Here is a 22799-nt window from a genome sequence, read left to right on the forward strand (position 1 = left end):
TAAGTGACGTCTTCAGAGGCTGCCAGGAGGGCTCCGGGAAGGTGAGCTGCTGGAGGTGCTTGAGACCCCTTCCCCTTTCACAGCCCCCCACCCCCATCCAGGGCTCATTAACCCCTTCCTGCCTGGGGCCTCCCTGGCGCCTGGCCTTCCCCTTCTCCGGCCCCCTAGAAAAATTCAGTAAGGATGAACCAAGCGGGGAAGCACAGTTAAACAGCCAAGCCGGAAAGTTCGGGCCTTGTGGCTCTACCTAACTACGCATATGAACCATGGAATTTGATTAGCATAATCTCAAAGTTTTCCCAGCTTGCTACCCAGAAGGCATCCTGTTTTTCTATTTGTGTATTTTAAAACACTGTTAACACAGCAATAATAATGTCTGTCTGATGCATTTGCCCAACAACGGCTGGCTATATTTTATACACTAAAAAGGAAATGTGAAGTTTTCCTAGAAACCTACTATTTCAGGAGCCCCTTTTTTAAGAGAGAGAAAAAGAGAGAGAGGGAGGGAGGGAAGGAGGAAAGGAGGAGGGAGGGAAGGAAGGAAGGAAGGGAGGGAGGGACGGAGGGAGGGAGGGAAGGAAGAAAGAATTTAGAAGTCAGATCGCAAGGTTGGAGTGCCCAGTCAGTTTCTAACTCAACTCCTTCCACTGGCTGCAGCAGCAATCTAGCCACAGAGGAAAAAGTTCATCAGGAAAACACAAAGTTGTTTGTGTGGTAGGAGGGTTTACCTGCACAGCCCAAGGATCACATTACTTGTGGCTACTGCCTGTTTGCTTGCAGGCACCTGGCCTAGGAAGCCGAGGCAGGCAGACGAAGGCGGTTCTCCTGTTTGCTCACTTCGACTTTTTGCACTCAGCAGCTCTGCCAGGGGTCAGAGGGCAAATAAAGTCCCCTCCCCCATATGACACACTTCCGAAGGGAGAGACTGACACAAACCAGACAGAGAATTAATAAAACATGAGGACAGTGTTGGCCTTGTTCTGGGTTATTACAGGAAGAAAATTTAACACAAAAGTAGCCTTCAGCACGGCCGGCCAGGGAGGGGAGAGCAAACGGGGCCCTTCCTGGTCCACTCCACGGCCATAATTCAAGAAGGCCTGAGCAACCTCAGGGCTCTCCAGAGCAAGGACGAGCAGAGGACAGGCGAGGCTGGGACGTGCCGGCCACTTTCCAGTGAGTCCACCCGGACAAACCACTTCAGAAAACAAACGCCTCCTGGGAGCTTTGGTGCCCACAAAGGACACACGGGGACTTTTGTTTTCCAGGCATGGTCTGAGAGAACCGCACGCCGCACGGAGCTCCATTTATCCACAACACACATTTGGAAGTGATAAAACATTACCTCGGAATCACAGTCCACCGTCAGGAATATGGTAAAGTTGCTTATTTATTTTCTCACAAATCTCTTGCCTTTCAAATTTCAAAGGCTTTATAATATTTTTGTGCTAGATCTTAACTCTCCTCACACATACTGTATCAAAAGGACTATCTGAGCAGCGGCCGTGAACATCCCACCTGCACGTAAAACCCGGAGCTAGAAAATAATAGGTGTCAAACCCTGCCTTAGAGCTCACTCTCCGACGATGCCACACACAAGCGGGATAAACGAAAAGATCCCATCATATTAAAAAGCCAATTCATTCTTGCTTTCAATTTTTTTTTTCTCCAAAAGCTTTCAAGCACTGTTCTCTGTTCACTCTCATAGGCCCACACACAACCCCGATCCAATAAAAGGACACCGAAGGCCCCCTTCCACCTCGCTTCCGCGGGGCTCCCCTCGGACGGGGCCTGAAGGGCTCTAGGTCTCCACGCCGTTTCCTTGAAGGCCTCTCCTGGCCATCCACCACAACAAGGGGCTGGCCCAGGAAGGGGTTAAAGCCCTCATGTCAAACCGCAAACTCGGGCACTGGCCCAGAAGGGACATGGGAACCGGGGCCTCCGAGTGATAAAGGCCGGATTGTAGCAGCCCACTGAATTGGAAATGACTTGTAGGCCTAATGAAACAGAACTTTGGCAGTAAAACAGAATGAAAGGAACCAGACAATAAAAGGCTGGAACAAAGGGTGCAGAGTCGCTTCGGCTTAGCAAAATAAGCTCACTTTGTTGGTGGGGAAAGCCAAAGCCGATTAGGATAAACCAACGACTGAGCGTAAGTCTTCCAAACTAATTACACAGTTCACCATGTGAAGTATAATTGGAAGCCTCCAGATGCGGGCTGCTTGGCTTTCACAGGAGTTACATAAAGTGAGAATTACCTAGCGAGCCCGGCACCGAGCAGCCCTATCATCGAGGTGAGCAGCTGAAAGGTGCAGATCTGCTCCATCCGGGACGAAGCCGAGAATTCATTAAGTTTAAAGGCCTCTTTTTGATCTCCAAAATCCTATAAGTGAGAATTTAAGAAACCGGTACTTGAAGGAGGGGCCGAAAGGGGAGAAGGAGGAAGCCCGCACACTCGGGGCTTCTTTGATCCCAGTGCTTTTTAATTACCAAACCGGGCTCTTCCGGACGGCTATGCAGGCAGAATGGCGGAGAACCCTGCGATCGACTGTCTGGGTCTGTACGTGCACCGCGAGAGCACCATTCATGTGCCACTTTCCGGAATAGTCTGTGTACATCATGTCTGTACATATGAAATCGTGAGCACAGATAACGTCCACCAGGAAACCTGAAGCAGTGAAATAAATTGCTGCACATCAACATTCTTGACAAACGGACAAAACCCGCTCCCTCCGAGTACAGGCTGTTTCGTGGCGAAGCAGGAGAGGGGGGCTTACAAACAGCAAAGAAGAGGCTAGGTTGTACAAAAGTGACTGTCTGGGCTCTCCTCAGCATGGACTGTGTGATCTCAGACAACTCCCTGACCTTTCTCAACACCAGTGTGGCCATCTGCGTGATAGATATTCCACCTTTCTTGCTTGGACAGCCTTGAGAATCGAATTTTAGAAGGCATCAAACAGCTTAGCACAAAGCACACATCCCCTGAAGTCAGAAACATCAACTTGTAGTAAAAGAAGCTCTTGTAGTAAAATCTGAACTTCACAAATTCTGAGTCTTCGTTTAATTTAGATCAAGCACATGTAAAAAGGAGTTGGAAATACTCTACGGATCCCTAGATCTTACTCATAGGATGAAGATTCCGGTTTATAAATAGCAGCTTTTTCCAAATAGAGAATCCCTTCACTGTTCCTGCAACTTGAAGTCCAGAAATTAGCTCCACCACAGTTATGACTGTTTCACTTACTCTCTCACACTTGGTACTATTGAGAATATCTTGCTTTAGTTATGGTCTACAGATGCCTTATCTATCTATCCAGCCATATACCCTCCTACGTATGTTTATTTAAACACATTTTCTAGATTATTAAATTTGCAAGCTTGAAACCAACCTTAGGAATAACCTAGTTCAGGAGTTGGCAAATTATGACCCACGAGACCAATGCGGCCCACCGCCTGTATTTATAAATAAAGTTTTACTGGAACACAGCCACATCCAATTATGGATTCACTATGGCTGCTTTCTCCACACAAGAGCAGAAGTAAATGTTTATAACAGAGACCCTATGCTCTGCAAAAGCCAAAAATATCTACTATCTGACCCTTCACAAGTTTTCCAATTCCTTCCCTTAGATAAGAACCTGAGGCCAGGAAAGAAATGGCCTGTTAAGGTGTCACAGTGGGGTCACTGCACAGTCAGGCCCACCATAAGCACTTTGGCTAGTTCTACCTTTACCTTTCTCTAATGACAGCCATCAGAACAGCTACCCAGGGGGCGAGGATGGCCATCCAAGGTAGCAGAATCCTTATGCCAATGGCCACCCTTCATAATCTCATCTTAAATATAAACAAGTAATGACATCCCTAACCAGGGGGGTGGGGGTAAATTTCTGGGAGGAGGGTGGGAGAAAAGCACAAAAGGGTTTACAAACCTCCAATTTGAGTTATTTAAAGCTCCCGGTGTGGTGTTCTGCACCCACTCTACTTACAGTAATGACATATTTAAACTCCCTGAGCTCAGCCCCATGATAGCAGTCTCACCCATCTTGACTGCCACCTGAAATAAACAGTTGAAGCAGCTGCCACCTCAGGCACGATGGGAAGGGTGACAGGAGTGAGGAATGACAGTGAGGGAAACCTAAAACGCGGGTGGCAAATCCTGAACGGAGGCCTGGGAGGATGGAAAGTTCTGGACATGGAAGAAGAGGAAGTAGGGTGTTTGGGATTTTTTTTTTTTTTCTTCTGGCTGCTATCCTGCCTTACCTGGGCGACCTTTATTGAGACCCAACCTCCCTGGCCCTTATTGTTCACCTTCGTCAAAGGACTGGACGACACCAAAATCCACCATGCAGGTAAAAGCAGGCGACGAATGTCCAGTTGCCAGCACTGTCCCAGGACCACAGGGGGTCATGGTCTTTTCCTTTCTTTTGCATCCTCCCCACCCCAAGTCCATCCTGCGGATTGATCCGAGGTTGGAACAGGACCCAAAGTTCAGGTTCTGCTATCGGACAGGCCTGGAGGGGAAGTCTGCGTCCCACACTACCTTTCAAGGGTGACCACGGTAGCCTCCCAGAGAAGAATTCAACGAGATAATATAAGTCAACGGCCTGACCCAGCACCCAGCGCTTAGTACGGAATCACTAACACCACACCTCGCAGTTAACCAACTAAAAAGAGCCCCAAACCCCTTTACGGCCGGGAATGTGCACAAGTGTGTGAGTCTACTTCATACAGGCGTGTGGGTGTGTTCTGTTTTCTTCACCCAGAACATAAACTACCGAAGGGTAGAGTCACTTTGCCGCTGGATTTACTTAGCGCCTTAAGGCCCAGTGGCGGGGTCTCTTCTCTTTGGATCAGTCTGGATTCAGATGAATTACACCAGAATCCTGAGAGGTGGTGGGTGGGCCCTGCCCAAGGGGCCACAAACATAACACCGGCCACCAGCAAGAGGAGGAATAAACCCCTCTGAAGACAGACCCAGACAATACATAGAGCACGTGCATGAAACAAGCTACAAAAATAGGAGCACAGACAACGTTACGGTTCTGAGACATTCAAAAGTCTCCTTAGTCCTTTAATGACACACCTGATAAGTTTACACAGCCTGCTGGACTCTACAAATGTTACTGCTAAAATGAACTGAGCAGCTCCAGACCCAGTGCGGGCCACGCCAGAGAAGACGGTCTGTGAATGCCTCCGTGACAACGGACAACCGTTCTCAGGGCAGGGGTGGTCGCTGCCCTGGGCCCGGCCAAAGCTCACAGAGCCTCCCACTGCTGGCAAACTGGTCCCAACCGGTAAGTGTTAATGAAAAAAGGCACAAAGTCAGAAGAGAAAGGGGGAAGCGAGAGAGAAGCCGGAGGCGGGAACGTGCGGAGAGGTGTTGCAGGTACCGGCCTGTTTGGGAAACTCTCACAGCCCATGTGGGCAGCACCAGCTTCCCTGACACCCACGAACAGGCCCACAAGATTCCAACGCAGGTTATGGCTCAAGCAAGAAACCCCGCCTGCAAACACGTCTGCAAACACTACCCCCCCCCCCCCCCCCGCCGGGCCTGGTTGTAACAGCAGAACTGGAGCGAAGAAGGGGCTCACTCTCCCGAGCCTTCCATTACCCAAGCTGGACCTGTCTCATTTAATTACTTCCAACCTCTCTCCAGAGGCAGGGTGGGGCTGGGCGAGGCAAAAATTCCCCCCCCCCCCCCACCGCCTCCCTGGCGCTTTAAATATGTCTTGAAGAGAAAGTACACGGTCACCACCACACTCAGCTATTCTCTGAAACCGGCCAGAATGAATCAGCCCCCAACGGGCAAGGCGAGGCAGGGCCACAGGGACGGCGTCTTTCACAACCGACCTGGAAGGGCAGTTAAGTGCCACTCTGAATGCAAGGCCGGCCCGGAGGAGGCTGCTTTCTCTTTGTTGCGTGTCTCCCATCCGTGCAGGAATTGACTATTACCAAAGGCAGGAAAATCTCCTTTTGGAGGCTAAATAGCAGTCACGGCACTCCTCCGAGACGAGAGCTCACAACAGGACACGCCTGGGGACAGGGTCACAGCGGCCCATCGCCTTGGGCAAATAAATAAAAGCACAGAACCTTCGGACCAGTCGGCAGTCGGCAGTGCCTTATACCACCTAGGGCAAGCACGACAGCCGCACAGGGGGAACTGAGTGACAACGCTTAGGACAAGCGCACAGTGTCTTCTCGGGACGCAGTCCTCTGGGGACACAGGCCTGTGCAGACCACCCCACACCCGGGCTCCCAGGACAACATCCACGACTGCTCAAAGATGACGGAAGCAGAGGGCCGGCCCAGCCACTGCCAGCCTCCTGGGACACAGCAGCCAGAGGACGGGTGTCACACAAAGCCAGCAGGGCCAGTCTCCCCACAGGCTGCCATGCTGGAGCCCTGGAACAACGTTACTTTCCAAAGCCCCAGCTCCCCCGCCAACCAAAAAGAGGCTGAATTAAGCACATCACCCATGGTTACATGTCCCGTCTGTCTGTCTGTCTGACTCTGTATAACCCGCACACTCTCACCCTCCGTTTCCTGACTGACTGGGAGGATTGTGTGTTGCTCCCAGCCTGTTCCAGCAGCAGAGCCCAGGGGATAATTTTACTTCTGTCTCACATACTTTCTGACAGGTACAGTCCCAAGCATCTTTCCCGAGTCTCCGTGGGCATCTGACAGGGGAAGGTTCAGCCACCAAAGGCCCCCGGGAGCTTCCTCTCTTAATGCATCTTCCAGAAAGGCACAGAAGGAAGCCCAGCATCGACTCACAGGCCTCTAGCAGCTTCCGTGGGAGCTCCTGTCCTGTGAGTCACGGCCCCGCATCCCTCCCCAGCCGCTGCCACCACCAGCTCCCAGCCCAGGCCCCACGTGGTCACCAAATGGCAGCAGAACCCCACTGAAAGGCTGCTCTGTCTGTCTGTTCCTGCAGGCACGCGGGGCACCGTGCCGACCACAAGCCGGACTCCTCCATGTCAGCTCCTGACAGATTTCACTTAAATCTTGACAACCAAGTTCAAGGACAAGGTTCTCGAGGACGCAGCTGCGGCAAAGGGGGGGGGGGGGGTGAGGGCACGGCAGCCAGCCCCATGCACCACTTACCTTGCCAAACTGCTCAAAGTACTGTTTTACATCCTCCACCACCGTGTTCGCAGATAATCCGCCTACGAATATTTTCTTTGTTCTTGTGACCATCTGCAAGAAACGACACGAGGAGGGCATGGGTTAACCAGGTTATCTGAAGCAACGCTCGCCAAGATGCTGAAACAAGCCGCTTTCCACATTTCTCTAGGAAGGCAATTCTAGATAAATTTGCGCTGCGAGGAGCGGGCCCTGCAGACATCTCAGAATGCTGGAGACAGCCACTCTGGATTTCTCAGGCCTTCAGCCCACAATCCACGAGCTTGAGTTGCATACAGACACAGAGTGGACTTTGGAACCTCTTCGGCCATGACACGAAGCTTCATTCGGATTTCCAGCACAAAGAGAAAAGCGGCACGTTCAAAGCATTTCGAACCTGAGACATGTGAACAGAATTGCGTGCATAAAAACCTGTGGCCCAGAAAGTGCCGTAAACTTTGTCAAGAAGAAACTGACACGTCATTCAACCATACGGGCGGGCTGTCTACATGGAGCCGTCCCGGGTGCTGGTTTGTGTCCGCCAACAAGACGGAGGCTGACCTCCCACTCAAGGGTCACTCTCCAAGTGACCTCATTGGGCCATTGGGCCTCATTCTCCTTTCCCCTCTCGATTCCGCCATTATCCACCCTGATTCACCCTACACTCAGTCAAGGCCAGCCAATCCCCAGGTATCCAACCCTTTGTCCACACCAATCCTTCTCCCTTGAATGCTTCCCCGTGCCTAAGTCTCCCATGGCAAGTTGTCACCATCCCGCAAGACCCAACGACCTTCTCCAAAATGCAAGCTATCTATATAGTCGCCACATCCAGAAGCTGTCCCTATCTCTTCCAGAACCCTAACACTGCATCCGCCAGTCCCAGCACCCACTTCTTCCCACCTAGAGCAGAAATCATTGATAATCCTGGCTTTGTTACTTTTCCCCCCAGACTGGGAATTCCCGATTCTTCTCGGTACCCTCCACGATGCCAAGTCCACGGCCAGGCACACGGAAGCCCACACCAAAATGGTGGACGCGAAAACAAACGCATGTGGTCATGTTTCAGAATTCCACCAGTTCCAATGCGAAGGGAAAAGCTTCAGAATACAAACGGTTCAGAGAAGGAGCCAGATATAGGTAGGCGCCAAAAGTGAAACAAGAAAATAAATGTTATTCTGAACACCGAGCTTACACTGTATGTGTGTGTGTGTGTGTGTGTGTGTGTTTTAATGTGACATAAAACATTTTTTATTTAAATGTTCAATAAAAAAATGTTCAACCTCAGTGGGTACAGGGTCTCACCAATTTGGCTGCGTATGGTAAAAGCCCAACGTCTTAACCTGATGGGAGAAGTTCTATCACAATGCACATGTGTATCAAATCATAATGTTTGCACACTTTTGTCAGGGACACCTCGATAAAGCTGAGGGAAAAATGTTTGATGAGACCATTCAAATAAAAGCATGACAGGGGCGTCTGGGTGGCTCAGTAGGTTAAGTGGCCGACTTCGGCTCAGGTCATGATCTCGCGGTCTGTGGGTTCAGGCCCCGCATCGGGCTCTGTGCTGACAGCTCAGGGCCTGGAGTCTGTTTCAGATTCTGTGTCTCCCTCTTTCTCTGACCCTCCCCTGTTCATGCTCTCTCTCTCTCTGTCTCAAAAATAAATAAATGTTAAAAAAAAAAGTTAAAAAAAAAAAAAAAAAGCATGACTGAAGGGGCACCTAGGTGGCTCAGTCAGCTGAGCGTCCAACTCCTGATTTCGGCTCAGGTCGTGATCCCAGGGTCATGCGATCAAGCCCCGCTCCAGACTCCATGCTAAGCGGGGAGCCTGCTTGGGATTCTCTCACTTTGTCTCTCTCTCCTTCTGCCTCTCCTCCACGTGCCTTTTTTCTCTATCTCAAATAAATATTCAAAAGTGAATAAAAGCATGACTGAAAACCCAAAATAAGTGAACAAGACAAAGCTCAGAATGGTTTTTAAAAATTCACAGTGGCATGTATGTTTATTACAACTCCATGGAGAGTGCCTAAATACGGGGGCCACGGCTGCCAGGATTCCCACTGTCCCCAAGGCAGAGACACACTGGCCGAGGGAATGTACCAACCAAACGGTTTCCTACAAGAGTGCCCTGGCCGGAGCACCTGGGTGGCTTAGAGCGGGTTGAGCATCTGACTTCGGCCCAGGTCACGATGTAGCAGTTCGTGAGTTCGAGCTCCACATCGGGCTCGCTGCTGTCAGCCTGTCAGCGCAGAGCCCGCTTCAGAGCCTCTGTCCCCCTCTCTGCCTCTCCCCTACCTGTGCCATCCCCAAAATAAATGTAATAAATAAATAAAGAAATAAGAGTGCCGTGGCCGAGTGGTTAGTGGCAGGCTGTGTGCTGAGGAGTGCCCCCCAGAGATTTCGGCCCCACGCTCTGCACTGTGAAGTCCTGGACCACCAAGCCCACCTAACCCCAAACTCCCATCAATCAGGAAGCACGATGGCCACGAAAGGAGACTCTCAGACTTCAAGGAGCTCACACTTTGGCTTAGAGGCTTCCGGAAGGGACGTGTGCCACCACAGCCCGTTGACTGAGCCCCATCTGGAACGTCCTTGTAGTGGACATGCTGCACTATTTTAAGAGGACATTGTCCTAGCAATGCCACGCACTTCCTGTTGGCTGTGAGAGCCAGGCGGCGGTTGCATGTGCGTTCAAAGCTGTGATTTATCGCTTTTCGGCTCTCTTCAGATGAACGGGAGACGAGAGAAGATAAGGCACACGAGAAGAAGATCCCACCCGCACCCAGTACCAACTCCAAGAACCTCTCGTTAACACCTTATTCTGCTCCCTCCGGTGGAGGTCACCTCCCCGTGACATTCTCAGTCCCTCTCCAGATGGACATCTCTCCCTACACTCACTGACCGCCAGCTTTTGCCACCTACCTTTCTTAACGTGTGCACTCAACAGACACATGAAGTGCTAGGTGTGGGAGCCCACGTTCCAATACAACGTGTAATTTAATCCACTATAAAATGGAGATATAATAATTAGCCTACCACGCGAGGTTCCTATTAGGACTAAATTAAATAACATATGCCAAAGTGTCTAGCAGGACACCAGGCAGATGCTAGATAAGTGGTCACCGTAACTGAATCCGAAGTCAATTACTAAATTCATCCTTCAAGCTCAGAATAGATGTGCGGCAGAAAGACACCTTGCACAAAGATCTTTGATAAATCCACTCTCGGTGCCCCCGTCCTCTTCCACCGTAATTTCAAAACCGTTTTCCTGCATCTCTACGTGATTTCGGATGGGCAGGGACTCCCAATAGTTTCACTTCAGATTTTTCATTCTTTTTTTTTTCTTTTTTTTTTCCACCCAGCCAAGTAATTAAATATCTATAAAAAACACTAATCTGACCCACAAACATGCACTAATGGTGTTCTGAACTTGAAGAAACTCTGGAGAAGCATTCCATAAAATGAACCCCATGGTCCCATTTACAATTGTTTAGAGCCAGGTGGGTACAGAGCAGGCCCTATTTATATTCCAAATGTTCACATGGACCCAGATAATTAAACGAGTAACATGTCTTCATTCCAAATAACAGAAGTCAACAGAATGTTCATTCCCCAGTAACCGGTTGAGTGAAAAGGTCCCCTCTTACACCCTCTATTGCTGCTCAACAGCAGTAAACCTATCAAGCCAGAGCCCTAAACACTGGGGCAGACACCCAGCTATAAATCTGCACGGTCCAAAAAAAGTCTTTAAAATACTTTTTTTTAGAAGGATGAGAAATCCCAGGCCCCAGACACTGCGCCAAAGTGTCCGAAGTTACTAAAACATCCTCTCCAGGAACCGGCTCAGATACAGTGATGGATCCCACTCTTCAGCAAACACTAAAAGGAAACTGGTTTAATCAAAACCTTCCAGACGTGAAAAGGCCAGTGGGAAGATGTGTAACACTCGGTTAGCTGCTCACCAATGGCTTGGCTTCAGGAGAGGAGGGCATGGCTTGGCGGGGGGGGGGGGGGGGGGGGGGGGGCTGGCAGGGGACAACAGGGCTCTGCACGGTGACCTCTCCCGCTAGGGGCACGCTGGGGGAAATAGGAGTGATTTACTTTGGGAATCCTGATGGCATCACTGCTAAATGTACTGTGCACTGCTCGATGATTTGCATTCTGAAGAGGGACACTGGAGCCAGGCAGAGGACTCTAGAATCACACATTCTTCCCTCTGTTTCCCTTCTACCTACTGAGGAGGGCTGGACGGGGATGTGGCTACATGTTGTGCCTGGGCTCTCAGTGGGACTAAACGGAGGTCCTCAAATTCCCATCGATTATCAAAGTTTCTGTGTCCGAGTGTGCACGCGGGCGTGCCTGTGTGCGTGTACGCATCTGGGGGAGCTCTCTAGTCCCGAGACCCTTAGTCTTGGCTTCTACTCGCCCCAGGAACCAATCAGCATCCCCAGAACTTTAACCCTCTTCTGCAACAGTGAGCAGGACAAGTTACCCACTAGTCTCCCTGACTCTATAATCCTTTGCATTATAAAAAGTCCTCTCTGCCCGTAGTGGAGAGAGCCACCTGTGTTTTCTTCCTGTGCCAGGCCCTTCGGGTAACTGTTTCCTAACCCACAGCCTTCACACCAAGACAGTACTTAACCACACAAAGCAAAGGAAGATGGCCCCCACATACCGAAATGCTGAGGCGGCCCTGGGCGGCCCCCACAGCACACCCAAATGGAACGGGCCACTCATCTGTTCCAGAGAGGGCTCACTCCAAAATCCACTAGGCAAGTGATCTTAAGTGTCCTTTCCATGGAGCTTTTGGTGGAAGGGTTGCAGAAAACACTTTGTATGCGAATGCTTTCCACTCTTTGAGACACTAGAAACCCACCAAGAGCCCTGCACCCCTTGTTGACAGCCACCTCCCTCAACAGATGCCCTTAATTTTATAATCTAGGGCGGCACTCTGGGAAGTGGGGTGTGTGTGTGTGTGTAGCAAGAGGTGGGGGGAGTATTCAGGCTCTCACAAATCATTGCTGCACATTCTGCATCTAGACCCGTAATTGAACTAAACATCACTGCTCTCCACACCTCTTGGCTCCACAAAGAAAACCCCAGCACCCATTCCAGTTTGGAAAATTGCTGTTTACACATCAGAACTGGCCAAAGCCAGCTGCTAACCAGAGCTGCAAAGAACACTCCACCTTCCTGCTTCTAACCAGAGCTCCTTTTTTTTTTCTAAGTTTCAAAAAATCCCTTTAAAAAACTAGGTTTGCATCTGAAATGGTCACTCAGAGTGGGGCCAGCGGTTGTATTTTTAAAAAATTTTTTAACGTTTATTTATTATTGGGAGACAGAGAGACACAGAGAGTGAGCAGGGGAGGGGCAGAGAGAGGGGGAGACACAGAATCCGAAACAGGCTCCAGACTCCGAGCTGTCAGCACAGAGCCCGACATGGGGCTCAAACTCACAAACTGTGAGATCGCGACCTGAGCTGGAGTTGGTCGCCCAACCAACTGAGCCACCACCCAGGCGCCCAACCCACTGGTTGTAGTTTTGTAAAAGAGGATAAAGTAGATGAGTGAGAGAGAGAGGAGAGGGAGAGAGAGAGAGAGAGAGAGAGAGAGAGAGAGAGAGAGTGTGTTAAAAGCAGAAGGTGGGGGTACTAGAAAAATTACTTTGAAGAATAAGATTGACGGGGAACACTTAGCTCCAAGAGCTTTGCCTCAAAGATATTTATTAGTTGTCACACAGGAAAACAACAATAACTGCAAATGTTTCTTATCCGGACAGATGCATGGAAAGACAGGAAGTGGCTCTGGAGAGGCTTGAATGGGTAGGAGAGAAGCCCAAGGAAATTAAGTCAGCTCTTGCCATCACCATGTTCCTGCAAAGAGCTCAAATTCCCTCTTTGGTTAAAAACATGAGCCATCTTCACTGCCCAAGAGCGCAGGCTGGTTCACAGAAGCTCTCTCATCTGTGGGAGTCCCAAGGGGGAGACAGCCCAGGGAAGATGAGAGAACAGTGGTGCCAGGCAGGATTTTGCAAACCTGTCACCCCCGTTGTGCAGATGGAAAAATCAAGTCCCAGCAAGGTGGCTCAGGTGTTGGTTAAAGGGAAGGCGAAGTGACACGGGAGAACGGACATGCCGGCAGATACTATACAATTCCATCCCAGCGTCTGAAACTGGTGAGCACTTTGTTCTTCAGATTCTAGGATAAAACTGTGCGTTATAATCAACTGCGTGTCGGTTCTCTGCATCTGAGAATTAAGCTCAATCTCTGTACGGCAAAGAAGCTATCGAAGGGCTAACTGGGGTCCCCGAAGTCCCGAACTCCACATCCCCACTCCACAGGGAGTTTCCTCCGAGGAACGTGCCCTCTAAAATCCCCAAGTTCCCCCAGTATTTTTTTCCATCCTTCCCTCCTCCCTCTAACACTCCTGCTACCAGCTCCATCCTATCTGAATCCGGTGGCAAAACTCACTTAGCAGACAAAACCAGAACCCAGGTCAGGTACCAGTATCTTCTCCAAATGATTCTCCAATCACATGTGGAGAAAGACTGTAGTGGGCTGACCACTAGGCCCACCTAGCTCTTCAGAAACAGAGCTTTTTCAGATGTAATCGGTTAAGGATCTTGAAAGGAAATCGTCGTGGGAATAGGGTGGGCCCCAAATCCAATGACTGGGGTCCTGACACAGAAAGGCCATGAGAAGATGAAGCCAGAGAATAAAGCGGACACACCTACAAACCAAGGGACACCAAGAGTTGCCGGCAGCTACCGGAACGGAGGAGAGGCATGGATGGTGCCTCAGAGTCTCCAGAAGGAACGAGCCCTGCCGAGCCCTGATTAAAGATGTCTAGACTCCCGAACTGGGAGGAGAAGACACTTCTTTCCTTCAATCCACCCAGGCTGTGTTAGTTTGTTCCGGAAGCCCCAAGAAATGGATATGAAGGACACTACAGCCCTGGTCTTGCCTTTTCTTGGTGACCGTGGAGCCGGAGTCCACGTGGAAGCTCTGCCATCATGGAGGAGGAGGACGCTGCACCGACAGGTGTGACAGTCTACACCTGCCCTCCCACGGAAGGCAGGCCACACTCATCACGCTCAGCGTGGAGCCTGCTGGGGACTCCCTCCCTGCCCCTCTCTCTGCCCCTCCCCAGATCGCACTCTCTGGCGTGTGCGTGCTCACTCACTCTCTCTCAAAATAAATATTGTTAAAAAACAAAAAAGCAAAATAAAATAAAGTTTTAAAAGGACGAATGGTGGGGCGCCTGGGTGGCGCAGTCGGTTAAGCGTCCGACTTCAGCCAGGTCACGATCTCGCGGTCCGTGAGTTCGAGCCCCGCGTCGGGCTCTGGGCTGATGGCTCAGAGCCTGGAGCCTGTTTCCAATTCTGTGTCTCCCTCTCTCTCTGCCCCTCCCCCGTTCATGCTCTGTCTCTCTCTGTCTCAAAAATAAATAAACGTTGAAAAAAAAAAAAAATAAAAGGACGAATGGATGAATTAAGTTGTGATATATCCGTGTAACGGAATATTATTCGGCCACCAAAAGGAACGAAATACTGGCACACGCTACAACGTGGATGAGCCTTGAAAACATGGCACTAAGCGAGAGGGGCCAGTCATGAAAGGCCACACGTAGTGTAGGATTCCTTTCGCATGAAGGTTCGTAACAGGGGACGCTACAGAGACAGAAGTACATTAGTGGTTGCTCAGGGCTACGGGAGAGGGGGCAATGATGGTTATCAAGAATATGGGGTTTCTTTCTGAGGTGATGATAAGGTCCCAAAATTGATTGTGGAGATTGCACACGTATCTGTGCTACACTAACAAACACTGAACTGCCTCTTAAATGGGTGAATCGTACGGCATATGAATTATATCTCAATAAAGCTGTTCTTTTTTTTTTTTCTTGTCCAAGACAGGCCAAAAAGATCCCTAAATCAAGAGTCTGACTGCAAAAAGAGCTTAAAATAAACCCAAGTGCCGAAGAAAGTATGCTCTCCCCGGCTGCTTCATCCACCAGCTAATTCCACATGCTTTGATTCACCCCTGGTTGACCACTGGACAAAGGTGTAACAATATTTGATGTTGCCAACTGCAGAAATTAATTGAACTTCAGAGGAAACTAATTATAAATATAACCCCAAATGTTTCTCAGAGCTCTCTCTCGAGCTCTCTCTCCCCATCTACAGCTATTAGCCGGAGACCAGTAGGGTTCACGCTACCATTTGGCACTCCCCCTAAATAGCTTTAAAATTGGAAGGAAAAAAAAAAAATAGCCTTCATCTATATGGGGCCGGAATATAATTTACACACAATTATCCAACATAGTCAGGTTACAACATTACCTCTGATTAAAACAACAGTAACTCACCTAAAGGAGAACGTGATCTTGTAATGAAATGATCAGCCTGCTCCCGCGGCCTCCCCACCTCCAGCTCGGGGTGTTCTGCCTGGCTCCCTCCGAGGCTAATTTAAAAATGCTACTTCCTCTTACCCTTAGGGGGAAAAGCTTCAGCCCGCTTGGGTGACCTGTCTACAGATTGGTATCAGAGAGTAATATCCTAGACGGAGCACTCCGACCGGGGGCTCCGGGAGGTAAGAGAAAAAGGGGCAGAGATGGAGTGTTGCCTGGGAAGTGACAGGAAATTAAGGATCACGAGCCACACGTCAACTGCTGCTGAGCGAGGTGGCTGGCTGGCCATCACCCCAATCCCAGGCACCCAAGCTGTTCCGCATCCACAGGTAGTTTCTCGGTCACTCGGTCCTTCTCGGAGCCCCCACCCCCGAATACTAGCCACAGAGTGAGTCACGGGAGGCCCCGACAACACTCTCCAGTGTTGTAATGATTGCCGATACGTAGATGCAATTAAAACCCATAATCTTTTACAGCAGCGGTATTAAGCGAAATTAAGTAAGTACCCTTTACTGTTACTGAATTTGCAAGGAAGCCATGCATTTCTGCATACCAAAGAGGCGCCTCCAAAGTCCTGGCAAGGCAGCCAATGCAGATTCTTAATAAACCTCAGAAAGAGGTGGGGAAGAAGGGCCAGCCAGGATGGCTGGTGTGAACGCGGTTCCTTCCACGGGTGCCTGTCACTCCCACCGTGGAGTCTGGCAGAATTCTCCTGAAGACCTGGAGGATGCCTCACTGCGGGGCAGGGCCCTGGAAAAGCTGACGCCGACGGTCAGGGGGCCCCACAGCTAAAGCAGAGGTCCAAGGTGATCCGGCCTACGGCAGTGCTCCAAACAAAACAACGACAATAACTTTTAAACATGTTCTCTCTGTCCACCTGCTTGCATTTTCAGGCACACCTGTGTAGACGGAGGCAGACGAAATAACCACCCTGGTGGGTGAGATGAGATTAGGTCAACTCTCTTAACAGTTCTGGTCCTCACATATCGTCCTGAAAAATGGGCCTAAAAGCCTGGCCTGGGTAACATAAACTGAGGCAGCAAATGTGGAATTAGAACTCCAAGAAGGCCGCCCACAGGAGTTCCTACACCCTCCAAGAAGGGCAGGAAGGAAAGCCTGGCCTCGGAGCCCAGGCCTCTAACACCAACCCTTCTCGGGGTTTCTCTCCAGCTCCAGCCTCCCGGGTGCCTACGTGCAGGCCAAGAGGCGCCCGAGGCCCGTCTCGAGGCCCCGGGGGGATGTGCTCAGCGCACCCCTTCCTACTTCCCAAACTGCTCCCTCCCTAAAACATCTCAGGTCACCCGGGTAGCAACCACCAGAGAGACGTTTTTTTCTCCACAGAAGTTCGGTGCTTCCAAGTTTGCTGGAACCAGAAGTAAACACCCACTCCTCGCCCGGCCGCCTCAGGGAGCCCTGCCTCCTCCACAGGGCGCTTCGGAAACCTCTAGGGACAGGCTGAAGAGCCAAGTCAGAAAGCACGGTCAGATGCTTGGTTGAGGAAAAGCAAGCTTCGGAGGGTACTCTGCAGTCTGCATTCTGGGAAGGACTGCCCGAGACAGAGAAACTTCTAGAACCCACCCCGGTGAGACATGACAGCAACAACTACACGGCTCTTCTCAGGAGGGAAAGCATTAAAAACTTTGCTGGCAGGCAGGCTCTGAAGCCAAGGCAGCCCATCCCCCAAACCCTCCAGTTGATTTCTTGAAAGGAACAAATGGCAGCCTTAACCCTTAGCCTTGATTACCTTCATTAGCATATTTTAGATGCACGGCAATCAGTTCTTGATGAGCAAGTTTCACCTAATCCACGGAGCTGGGCCAGGCTGCAGGTAGCACCGGGTGCTCGACCCAGCAGCGCCTCAGAATCTCCCGGGGTGTCTTGTAAACCTAGCGATACCGGCCCCGCCCTCGGGATGCCGATCTCATTGGTCCGCGGTGAGGCCTGGGTAGTTTTTAAACACTCTCCAGAAGATTCTACTGTGCCGGCAGGGCTCTAAGGAGAAGCCGCTGGAAGCTGGGAGCACTGGCTTGAGTCCCAACTCAGCCACTTCCTTAGTGTAATTGTAGGCAAGCCATGTGTAAAGTGGGGGCAACAGCTACATGCCCCAGAGCCACGACAGGCCCCGCAAGACGGAAGTGTGTGAACTTCCTGGCGCATAGTAGGTTCTCAAAAGATGACTGCTGAATTACAGGAGAGGGACGCCAGAGACCAAAGGGTATAAGAAGACACTGTAGAGAACGGTCCCTGGTGGCAAGACATCCTCATTCATTCATTCTGTCATCAAAGGTGTTTTTGAGGACCTGCTGTGTGCCAATCATTGTGCCAGGCTCTGTGCATGTGAAGTCTGCTCTGAAGATGCTTCCTGTCAAGTAAGAGGCTGTGTTACGGTAGCAAGGTGGGGCTTTGGGAGCACAGGGCCGGGCAGGACTTGAGGCCTGAAGGTCAGCAGCCGGGAGCCAGGACAGAAAGGGGAGAAGGACCTGCCTGGCGGGAGCAGCAACATCTTCAACATTCACCACAGGGCTGCAAGCGGACCTGAGCGACTACGGCCAAGGTGGCAACGGAATGCAGGGAGGAGAGGGGCCAGGCCGGACAGGGAAGGCCCCACAGGCCAGAGGCTGAAACAGGGAAGCCACTCTTCGCTCAGGCTGCGAAAGAGGGGCTGGGTCATTTAATGCTAGGTGTTGGCAAGGAGGCCTGGGCAAGAGTGAGAAGAAAAGCAAGCACCAGAAGAAAGGCACCGAGACACCAGTCCTAGTGCCCAGGGTGGGCCTGGGATCAGTTTCCCACCAGAAGGTCCCTCCCTGCTCCACCATTACACTATTCCGGAGACACCGGGGCTGGGGCAGGTGGGGGTGGGGTGGGGGGCAGGTGGGGGAGGCATCAGGAGAGATAAGCACATTGCACCCTTGGCATGGTCGTCTTTGGAAACACACTTTGCCATCTGTTAGGTCATAAATTTTACTTGTCAAGAAAAAGAAAGTCAAATCTGCCCCCTCCCCCAGGATGTGCTGATCTGGCCCCTGCCAGTTGCCACAAGTAACTTCCTTTGAGGGCAAAGGGGGAGCCAAGGAGCGTTTGCAGTGAAAGAGAGAAGCGGAGATAATTATGAGCAAGGCTTTCGGCCATTTATTAAATGTTACCCCTAAAGGGATGGAAGGGGATCTTTCCAAATCCAACAGGGTTTTGGTGGCTGAAAAGAGCATCAGATGTGGAGATTCTGGATGGGAGGGCCAGGTTCCAACCCCAGCACCCTGAGCCGGCCACGTGATACCGTCCAAAGAAAAGCAATCCAGGAAGCTCAATCACATGTGTACTATGTGGCCCCGACCCTGACTGAGCTTCTCTGAACCTGGGTTTCTCCTTCTACAAAATGAGATTAAAAGAGTTAACAGGTGGGCCCCTGGGTGGCTCAGCCGGTTAAACTTCCGACTTCAGCTCAGGTCACCATCTCACAGCTCTCGGGTTCCAGCCCCGCGTCGGGCTCTGTGCTGACAGCTCAGAGCCTGGAGCCTGCTTCGGATTCTGTGTCTCCCTCTCTCTCTGCCCCTTCCCTGCTTGTGCTCTGTCTCCTCTCTCTCTCTCTCTCTCTTTCTCAAAAATAAATAAACATTAAAAATTTTTTTTTGTTTAAAAAGAGTTAACACGTGAAACGTGTTTAGCATGGGACAGAATGACAGGCACATAAAAGTTCCTCTTCCCCTCCCCGCCTGTCACTTCACCTTTATCTGTGCGGCTGTGAGTGGGGATCAAACCTTCCCTGACTGTCCCTAGAGACTACACAACAGACAGAAAAGCACTTGCAAAAGGCATGAAGCATACTCTGCAAACCTAATGACTAATCACGATGGATTCTTTATCTCTCTGATTCCGCCCACCTCCAGCGCTGACCCTGGGCAACCACGGTTCTCCAAGGGCTGATGATGCTCCAGCAAAAAGGATGCCATCTCAATGCAAAGCAATGTCTTTATCTGCCTTGCCCCAGACAGCCCCTTACCCTACCAAGAGTAACAGACTATTCCACACAGGAAGGTCATTCTCTGTAAGAGACAAAACTGACCATGCCTCAGAGGTAATATTTCTCTGCTACACCCATATCCTAATATGTCTGTGCTCTCCTCCTGCCAGGAACATATTTCTATAAATCCTCACATAACAGAAAACTTTATTTTCCAGAGGGACAAGCGAGGGGGGGGGAAAGGAAACAACATTCGCAGCAAAAACATCACCAGTCAAACTGAACGCAGTCTGCCAGGAACTTTACTAAATGTGTAGTGTTACAGATGTTTTATAGTCATGTTGTCTGTTCTATTTAAAACCCTTGCGCTAGGCCAACCAAACAATGGAAAAGAGAGAAAGAAAAAGATATGTTCCCCAGCGTGCCCAACCCAGCTAACTGGTCTGGGCTGGATGTTTATTGAGGCAAAGAGGTAACTGGGGACCTGTAGCTGTCAGCCAAAACGTGGAGGGCTCATTTCGTAGTTCACTCTGGAGAGCTGTCAAATCAGCCACACGGCCCAGCAAATGGCACACGGTCTCTCGGAAGGGCACTTCATCCTGGAAGACCAGGGTCTTCTATGGGAAAATTGCTCTGCACCTGGCAAGCGCTTAATAAAATCTAGTTCCCTTCCCTCAAGGAAGAACAATCTGCCCAGTTAAACCTCATTTGTCCAACAACACTCATTCATTCCCCTCCACAAACATTTGTTCAGTGCCTGCTATGAAAAAGGTACTGAGCCAGCCAATCCTCTGTGGTCAGGAAGACTCCCCAACCCCCTCCCTCAAGCCGGAATGGAAGCCTTATATGGGAGGACCGTGGTCCATCAACCCCCAGAATGGAAGCTTCCTGAAGTTAAGGACTTTTGTCTGTTTTGTTCACCAGCGTATACCTAGCACCTAGAAGACTGCCTGGCATACAGTAGGCACGCAATAAATATGGGCTAAATAAAGGAGGGAATGAATATTTCCTGCCCTCAATTTCCCAGCCTCTGGATGATTCCAGGTCCCCAAGCACCACCTGGTCTCCCTTCTTTCCCCGTGGGTAATTCCGAGCACTTCCTGTGGCACAATGAGATCAAAGGCTTCGTTCCTAAGAAGAGCTGGCCGAAGTTCTCTTCAAGAGCAGACATTCAAGAACAGACAGATTGCTGCACTGGAGGGTCCTGCTGGACTGGGGCAGAGAAGCCTTCCCCTTACTACTGAGACACACAGAGTTGGTGATCTGTTAGAGGCATCTGTATATATAAGAAGGGCAATCAATGACTCTGGATATGAAACCATTCAAAAAGCCATGCCAAATTGGGAAGGGCCTGGAACACCCAGCAATCACAGATTCAATGACAACATCCAGGGTCTGTATCACCAGCCCCTGATTAATTCCATTCGACACCGGACATTAATGACCACCTAGCTCCCACCAGCCCAACCTCAACGATTTCACTTAGAGCTGTCACGGGGCCCTGACAAAAACAGACAACGGCAGAAGTAAGCAAAAAAGACAAGAGGGCTCAACGGTAAACTCTGTCAGGAGAGTCAGAGAAGGCTTCAAAGAGGAAATGCCTAACTAGGGTTTCAAAGGATGAGCAGGAGTGTTCCAAGAAGACGGGAGAAAAGCAGGCAGAGTCACAGCAGCATGAAATATCACTGTTTCAGGCACTAAAAGTTTGGCATTACCAGAAATCAAGTGGAAAAGAGAGTCTGATGGGAGATAAGGACAGAGGCAAGGGTTAGATCACAAAGAGTCTTGTAGACAACAATCGAGGAGACTAACCTTCATCCTTTAGACAAAGGGTCAACGATTTTAAGCCAAGGAATAACATGGCCAGCTTTGTGTTTTAGATAAGTCACCCTGTAGAAGACAGACTGGAGCATTTGCAAATAGAGACTATAAGAACGGTTAGAAGCTTATCGTAATAGCCCGAGATGAAGGGACCTTGAACTAAAGCAAGGATCTTTTGCATAACAAAGCAGGAAGAGATTTAAGAGAGAGAAGGAGACAAAATTATCAGCCCTGGGTGAAGGGCCAGATGCAGAGATGGGGAAGAGGAAGTCACCAACTGAGATAAGGGATGCAGGAGAGGCAAGTTTGCAGGGGAAGGATAAATGCGTTCAGTTTGGGCACATTAAATTTATGGTGCCCGGAAGACAATTTTGTGTATCTGTCCTGGAGTTCATGAGAAAATCAGGGCAGATGACCCAGAGTGAATGCACTAAGTGGAATCCCAACATCTTTTGGAAACCCGAAGAACCAGTAGAGAAGCAAGGGAAAACGGTCTCACCAACTATGGCATATGACCCCTTGGGCTATGCCCCTTCCCTTGACTATGAGTCAGCCTGTGACTGTTCCAGCCAGTAGAATACAGCCGAATAGATGGTGTGTACCTCCAGAGCTGGGAGACAAAAGGTGCTGCAGCTTCCGGCTTGTTCGCTGGACCATGCACCCTTGAAGTCCTGAGTCATGGAGTAAGACGTCCAGCTACCCCAAAGCTGCCATGTTGTAAGGAAGCCCAGTCACACAGACAGACCACATTGTTGGAACTCCATTCTTGGAGACATCCCTGCCCAGGCACCAGACATATGAGTGAATAAGCCTTCAGATAATTCCAGCCCATTGCTAACAGACCACCATCAACATTTAAGTCTTCCCAGCTGAGGTCCTAAACACGGCAAACCAGAAACCAACGAACCTGCTGTGCCCTGTCCAAATTCCTGACCCAGTTAACTCCCTGAGCATTGATAAAACAGCTGCTCGAGGCTGCTAAATTCAGGGGTAATTTGATACAGAGCAATAATGACCATTACACCAAAGTTAGGGCGTTTCAAATGGAAGGGAATGGTCAAAGGTGTCCAACAACATAAGGAGGTTTCATAAAGATGTTTAGGAAGGTAAGGAGGAATCCACTCTCAAGTTTCACCGGATCCAGACCTCCTCCAGGCACACACCGCCCATGACCAATCTCAGTACGTGCAGGACCAGCGGTATGTGTAGCCCAACAGCAAACTCCACGCTGCCCCGTGAGCAGCTCCCACGGGGGCCCAAGGGTGTGCCAAGCCCTGGAGTGACTTGGCAGTCTGTCGTTAGTTTTGACTATTCATCTGGGGGAAAACCTTACTGCAGATGGCAACTGGCACTAAAGATTTACCCACGAACGGGAGAACTGCCCCAAGGCACACCGCCATACGGTTGCTGGGGTCAACTTTGCCTTTAGAAAGGTAGAAGCCTCGGGGCGCCTGGGTGGCTCAGTCGGTTAAGGGTCCGAGTTCAGCTCAGGTCAT

General features: G+C 50.3%; 1 protein-coding gene across 4 annotated transcripts in view; it reads right to left on the reverse strand.

The window, feature by feature from the left end:
- Positions 1-22799, reverse strand: part of MSI2 (musashi RNA binding protein 2) — a 392149-nt gene that overhangs the window by 250464 nt on the left and 118886 nt on the right. For all 4 annotated transcript variants that reach the window (XM_047080983.1, XM_047080982.1, XM_047080981.1 and 1 more), the window contains exon 6: positions 7102-7194. In XM_047080983.1, coding sequence (XP_046936939.1) covers positions 7102-7194 — 93 coding nt within the window. The remainder of the gene's footprint in view (positions 1-7101; positions 7195-22799) is intronic.

Source organism: Lynx rufus, unplaced genomic scaffold (genome assembly GCF_022079265.1).
Source record: "Lynx rufus isolate CCGP_SWC_20201006 ecotype Redwood Valley unplaced genomic scaffold, mLynRuf1.p SCAF_18, whole genome shotgun sequence".
NCBI classification, from domain to species: Eukaryota; Metazoa; Chordata; class Mammalia; order Carnivora; family Felidae; genus Lynx; species Lynx rufus.